The sequence below is a fragment of the Buteo buteo genome, chromosome 7 (assembly GCF_964188355.1).
Source record: "Buteo buteo chromosome 7, bButBut1.hap1.1, whole genome shotgun sequence".
NCBI lineage: Eukaryota > Metazoa > Chordata > Aves > Accipitriformes > Accipitridae > Buteo > Buteo buteo.
In genome coordinates, this window is record NC_134177.1 from 47,524,965 (window position 1) to 47,531,876 (window position 6,912).

At 42.0% G+C, this 6,912-nt stretch overlaps 1 protein-coding gene across 2 annotated transcripts; it reads left to right on the top strand.

Moving 5' to 3' along the window:
• The first annotated feature begins 843 nt into the window (after window positions 1-843).
• MED31 (mediator complex subunit 31) lies at window positions 844-6,215 on the top strand. 2 transcript variants are annotated; one of them, XM_075033124.1, is made up of 4 exons: window positions 844-984; window positions 4,126-4,203; window positions 4,858-4,954; window positions 5,701-6,215. In XM_075033124.1, exons 1-4 carry the CDS (start codon window positions 975-977, stop codon window positions 5,891-5,893), a joined length of 378 nt encoding a protein of 125 aa, XP_074889225.1. In that variant the 5' UTR covers window positions 844-974; the 3' UTR covers window positions 5,894-6,215. The 2 variants fall into 2 exon arrangements, with proteins under 2 accessions (XP_074889225.1, XP_074889224.1); XM_075033123.1 differs by lacking the exon at window positions 844-984 and having other exon boundaries at window positions 1,014-4,203.
• Window positions 6,216-6,912: the final 697 nt, after the last annotated feature.

Genomic DNA, 6,912 nt, shown 5'->3' on the forward strand with positions numbered 1-6,912 from the left:
TTTTTGGATACTGCTACATAAAGGTGTTAAGTAAGGTTTCCATTTGTTTTGCTTGCAGTTTTCAGAGTGAAGTGATTAATGTACAACTGAACTTTGGTCATTTAAAAACACACTGGAGTTTGTACTTTGATTTCTGAGTACTTTGATTTTTGACTTCTGCCACTTTAAAGTTTGATGCAAGCTACAGCAGAGCAACTTGAAAAGGGAAGGAATTTTTCCAATACTACATCCAGTCTGGGTTTTTATTTGGATATTGGAATCTCTGAACATTCTTTCCAACTACAGATATTATATGCCCTGTTACTTCAAAACCAACAGGAGGTATTCCCTCACCTGCAGCGGTAAATGGATGATCCCTGTTACACTAGAAATCCAAATTCCTGTGCATCTTATCTACGTGTTTCCATGTAATATCGTCATGGGGCAAATACTGCCTCCGAGGAGTGTACATTTGCCTCATGAAACTGATGGAACTAATCTTTTCGGTAACTGAAAATGTAAAACAATCAGCATGTGTCCAAGGGACCTTATATCAGTATCTAAAAACGAGTGCAGAATGAGGAATCCTGTCATCGTACGTCTGAGAAGGATGAATGAAAGTTTTCCCGAGGAAGTCCCTTTACCGGGGGAAAACTGCAGCGCATGAGACGAAGGCAGCACCGACTCGACCCTTCCTGCGCTCCTCGCTCTCTGCGGACGGAGTACGCGGCTCTGGAGCCCGCTCCCGAGCGGTCTTCACCGCCGCTCCCGCAGCCGGCGGGGAGCGGACTCGGGGCCGCCGCGCCGCTCGCCTTCCCGCCCGCCCCGCGCGCGCACACGCCGCCCCGCCTTCCCGACCGGCCCGTTGCCGGGCAGCCGCCGCCGCCTTCCCGGCGTGCCTCAGTGCTGCTTGTCGCCGGGCTTCCGTCCGCCGGCAGCGGTGGTCGCCGCCGCCATCTTGTGCCCGGGCGTTTCGCGCAGCCCGGCGGGCCGCCATGGAGACAGGTGAGGGGCGGCGGTCGCCGCCGCCTCCCGGGCGCTCGGGGCCGCGCGGCGAGGGTCGGGCAGGCCGAGCGCTTGCGGCCCGGGGAGAGGCCGCCTGCGGTCCTGCCGCACAGGAGCTGGGGCCGCCCTGGCGGGGCGGCAGGTGCCGGGCGGGTTCTGAGCCCGCTCCCTCGGAGAGGGGGGGCTTGGGGCAAGCTCCTGCTGCCCCGCGGGCCCTCCCGTTTTTGCCCTGGTCTGGCCGGCTGCGGCGCCCCGTTTGCCCCGTTGCCGTTGTTCGTGGAAGTACCCGCGTCCCGTGTCGTTCCCCCCCCCCCCGAGGCCGTGGGGGGGTGGTGGTCAGAGGGCGTCAGAGGGCGCGTCCGTGGTGGTAGAGCTAACGCGCCTTCCCAAAATTCTTATCTAATAACTTTTGCCACGGGTGGCACCCCGACCTCCTTTTTAACATCCGCCCTTGATTCAGGAATCGGAGCTGCAGATCTGGGAGCACAAGGCCTTCGGTCAATCCCAGGCTGTCTTTCATCTTTATTCCTGTGCAAAGCATTGGTTTTCACAGTTCTCCACGAGCCCTGGGCTAGTTGCTATGCCTAGATAGCTTTTCGGAAAAAAGGTGGCGTTTTTAGATGCAGCCTTTTCACAAGCATGTTTGTCCTGCTGTTAAGGTCTGTCGATGGCCGCAGCTGGGAACTGAAAGTTGGCCTCACAGTCCGGTGAATGAGTGGTCTCTAGTGGTAACAGCAGGCCTCCGAGAGTTGAGAGCCTGTCTTCCATAGAGAAGGGTTTGCGGTGTGTTCATTATGGTTAAGACTTAGGCGTTCTCCTTATTGTTACCTGTGTTCTCAACTTGCATTGTACTGCCCTTGTATTCTCTGCTCAAGTTTCTTATTTTTTTGAAGGACATAGCCATTTCTCCGTAGTATGGAAATGCTCGGAGGTATGAGGTGGAGCTGCTAAGGAATTAGAGACTTGTTACTAAAACATAATGGCAAATAGAATTTATCAAATTACTATCATCTAATTTCTATGTCGTAAGTTTTTTAAGTATTACATAAATAATTTCTCCTCCTTAAAATATTTTATTTGGTCTTCGCTGATGCTACAAAAATTAAAAGAACTAAAGGCAGCGTGGGCTATTTTAAACAGATTAAAAAATGCCTGGTTAGTAATTTGTAAAAAATAATTTAAAATGTAGAATCATCATTTACATGGATTTTTTTTTTTTTTTTACCTGTTAGGATCCCCCTAGAACTTATGTTCTCAATTAAATATTTAATAGCTTTCAAAATTAATATGAACTTCAGTGATATGGTGAAAATAGGTGAGGGAAAAATCTGTAATAACCAGCCTGGATCAAATAACATTGTTTACACCAATAGCAAAGAGAGGCATTTTTCTAGAATATGGTGACAATGAAAAAGAAAAAAATTTAAAATTAAGATACTTTCTTATTTTTAGAATCATGCCGTCAAAGTCAGTTGATTCTTTATTCCTCTTTTTTGGTGTGGTAGCCCCCACCCCATATAGTCATGGGCATAGATGCAGAAATTAAGTGAATTTCTTATGACCACTGCTAAATGCACAAAACCTGTCAGTACCCAGTTTTGATTTGGTATTGGGTTCAAGTAAGTAGGCTGTTATTCCATATTTCATCTTTCAAGATGGGACTGTTTGGCAGAATATCAGAGTAGTTCATGTTCAAAGGAACCTTTGGAGATCATCTAGTCCAACCCCCTGCTCAAAGCAGGGTCAACTAGCCTGGATTGCTCAGGACCTTGTCTAGTAAGGTTCTCAGTATGTTCAAGGATGGAGATTCCACAGCCTTTCTGGACAACATGTTCCTACAATGAATCACCTTCACAGTAAAAAAACCCCAAACACTCCCCCCCCCAAACCAACCCCCCCAACTTATGTTTAAAAGGAATTTCCTGTGTTTCCATTTGTGCCCATTGCCTTTTGTCTTTTGTCTGGGCACCACTGAGAAGAGTTTGATTCTGTCTTCATTCCCTCACATCACGTATTTATACACATTGATAAGATCATCCCCGAGCCTTTTGTTCTCAAAGCTCAACACTCCCAGCCTCTCTTCGTATGTCAGAAGCTCTGCTCCCTTAATTATTTTTGTGTCCCTTCTCTGGACTTGCTGCTGTATATCCATGTCTTCCTTGTCCTGGGGAGCCCATAATTGGATGCAGCATAGCAGATGGGGTTCCACCAGTGCTGAGTAGAGGGGAAGGATCACCTCCCTTGAACTGCTGGCAATGCTTTTCCTAATGCAGCCGAGGATGCTGTTGAGCTTCTTTGCTGCAGCGGCTCACTGCAGGTCATATTCAACTTGTCCACCAGGACCCCAGGTCCTTTTCTGCAAAGCTGCTTTTCAGAAGGTTGGCCCCCAGTCTGCACTGTTGCACAGGGTTATTTCTCCCCAAGTGCTGGACTTTGCATTTCACTTTGTTGAACTTCATGAGATTCCTGTTGGCCCATTCCTCCAGCCTGTTGAGGTCTCTCTGAATGGCTGCACAACCCTCCTGTGTTTCAGCCACTCCTCCCAGTTTTTTGTATTCTGCAGACTTGAAGTGTGCGCAGTCTGTCACATCATCTAGGTCATAAAGATGTCAAACAGCACTGAATCCCTATCAACCCCGATGGTATACCAGTAGTGATTGATGTACATTGTACTGTGAGAACGCTGCAGTATTCCTACTAGTGTACTATATCAAGATACCTTTCTGAAAAAAAACCCCACCAAACGCCTCCTTGCACTACTTCTAAAAATACATATAACTAAGATTTCAATGGGCTGAACAGTTCCCTGCTCTTACCTTCTTAATTTTTGCTGTACAAATATTCCAGGCTTCTTGCTCTTCCCTTTTCTTTCACTCTAAACAAAGTGTCAGTGGGTATTCCTCCATTCTTTGCACTTGCTTGACTGTAAAAAAAAACCTCCACCCCAGCGTGTTTATTTTATTAAGGCAGGCTCAACGCTGATTCATGTAATGAAGGGTTTGCTAAATTAATCTGTATATATTATGGGGAGTTACTGCTTTTTCTCCTGTTTAAACACATTATTTGTATGGCTCCAACTGAGAAAATTACTTTCAAATCTATTGTGTGGGTCCAGTTCTTACTGGTTTTCTTGTATATCAGATGATACAGGAAATCGACTTCGGTTCCAGCTGGAGTTAGAGTTTGTTCAATGTCTGGCAAATCCAAATTACCTCAACTGTGAGTACTTAAAAATAAATATAAGGATCCTGAGGAATGAATATAGTTTAATGGTGTTTATTATTACTGGTAATGTTAAACAGGGCAAGAGAGGGCTAAATAAAGAAAAGAGGATGGGTCTTTCACAGCATAAAGGTAGTCTGTAAATAATTTGTCTAGATTTCTAACAGGTGGGTTTTTTAAAAATGCAAAATGTTTTATTGGTTGAAATAAAAAAAAAGGTGCATCTATCTGGTGGAGGAAAAAAAAAGTTCAAGTCTGTAGTTAAAAAGTAATGTCAAGTTAACAGTATTCCTTTATCTGAAAACAGAATTTTACTAACGTTAATAAGTTTCAGGTACTATACTTAATTCCCTGCCAATTTTGATGCTACAGGCAAAATTTCCCGAAAAAGCTGTTCTCTTCCTTGCTGTTGTATGAAAGATACATACTGTAAGGGAGATGAGACTAATTTATTATGCCTAGTATGTTGACATAAAAATATATTTTTCCCTGTGTTTTTTTCATTCTGAATTAGCAAAATTTGATTGTAATTATAAAGTTTTGACTAAGGTGCCTCTTTGTATAGTTTTGTGAATATGTATTCTTCAAGTCTGGCAGACTTTTTTTAATGCATCTGTAACTGACAATTCCTTATTTGTCATTTTATTTCAGTTCTTGCACAAAGAGGCTACTTCAAAGACAAAGCTTTTGTAAATTATCTTAAATATTTACTTTATTGGAAAGAACCTGAATATGCAAAATACCTGAAGTAAGTGTTAAAATCACTTAGTTTTCTGCATTTTAATGATTTGATGTTTACGTTCTGTTATGTACTGTATAGCAGCATGGCAGTATTTGATTGCTGTCTGTAACCTTACCTTTGTCCTCCCCACTGTGTTTGTATGCAACATAAATTTTCCTGTTTCCAACAGTCCAGATGCAGCAAGAATAGATAAAATTATAAAACTTGTCTTTCACGAATCGGTTATGGAGTCTTCCTTTTGCAGCCTTTATCCGCACTTTGCCATTTGTTTAAAATAAAACTATTGAACATTATGGTACAAAGCTACTTCAGTTAGGCCCAGTAAGTACGTTTTAAAAGTAATTTTGCATTCTTGATGCTTACGTGAAACAAAGGATGACTTTACATTTTTGTGAGTGTGCAAACTCCAAATTTTGGGAAAACAGTTCTTGGTTATGTTCTTTAAATAAGCTCTGGAAACAAATATTGTAGTTGTTATGTATTTGCTTTAATAAAATCTAGCCATTAGAAGAACTACTCTAAGCAAGCATGTACATGCATTTATAAACTGTTCCTGGACTCCTTGTTTCCTAGCCTAATACTGACGTTACTAAGTTACAGTGTGTGGAATATGTACAGTCTTAAGTGGTTTGATATGCGAGTAAAGCACATACATGATAAAACTAAAATAATGAACTGCAGAATTATCAGAGACTCCAGTTTTAGTGTACCTTGTAAAAACTTGTATTAAAGTATGTTTATTTTTAATCCAGGTATCCTCAATGTTTGCATATGTTAGAGCTGCTCCAGTACGAACATTTTCGCAAAGAACTGGTAAATGCTCAGTGTGCTAAATTTATTGATGAACAACAGATTCTTCACTGGCAGCACTATTCACGGAAAAGAATGCGCCTCCAGCAAGCACTTGCAGAGCAGCAGCAACAAAACAACACCTCTGTAAAATGAAGAACGCTTGGAAGAGTGATGATAAGGTGTACTTTGTGTCAGTTGAAGTATTTACAAGAGAGGGATGAACCCTTTTGTAGGTTTGGCTCTGGGTGCGTGTACATTTAATTTTTGATTTATCAAGTGACGGGGTTTTTCTTTCATCAACTTCTTTAAAGATACAAGACTGACAAACACCTACTTCTGCAATTTATTTTGTAGCATGGACAATTTTGTAAGAACATTACTTATTGTAGTTATTGATTCCTCTTGATTTTGAAAGCAAAACATAGTTGTGTTACTTACTGACATTTAAGTATCTAATAAAAAGTGTAGCTCAGAAGTCTGTTCTTAGGAGGCATTTTCCTTGGAGAATAATGATCTGTCTCGAAGTGTGGCTAAGAACTCCCTCATGTACTACTTTTTACAACTGCAGATGAGCAAAGTTGAAGTGATGATATTGTACAAAATCTAAATTATGGATTTTTGCCTTGAAACGGAGCTGAGCTATTACTTGTCATTTCTGTTTGCCTGGTAATCATTGTTGCTGGGGGTCTTACAGAGTTTTCCTTACAGCATGTTTTACAGATAGAAATCAAAGTGTGATGAGATAAGGACTGCAGGTGGAGCAGAGATAAGTAATAATAAACTTTGCAGATACTCAACAGAAGGAAATAGGCTGTAGCTGTATCTGTTCCATTAAAGTCAGCTTACTTTAATCTTGGTTTTCTGCCAGTGAAATAGTGGCTGCTCTTAGGCTTCTCTACAGTATGTGTAGTGAAAAGAATTTGCATTACGAAAAAAGGTGTAAATGCTTGCAGTATTGGAGAAGCATTTGCCATTTATTCCTGTATAGTTTTTATTGTAAGAACACAGATCTTGGCAGCTGTCGGGTATTTAATTTTCATATTTTAGATTGTATTTGTACTGCATTCATGTTATACTTCATATCCTTGTAGGAACAGGTACTGCAACTGTTAACCCTTAACATGTGATCAGTGACACCCAAGACTGTCAGCCTTCAGCTTATCAAACTTAAG

Bases quoted from the DNA above. Each gene is read 5' to 3' on its own strand.
- MED31 (XM_075033123.1), top strand. From the start codon at position 4,008: ATGGGGAGTTACTGCTTTTTCTCCTGTTTAAACACATTATTTGTATGG. The intron at 4,204-4,857 runs GTGAGTACTTAA...ATTTTATTTCAG, and splicing joins AAATCCAAATTACCTCAACT to TTCTTGCACAAAGAGGCTAC. The intron at 4,955-5,700 runs GTAAGTGTTAAA...TTTTTAATCCAG, and splicing joins GAATATGCAAAATACCTGAA to GTATCCTCAATGTTTGCATA.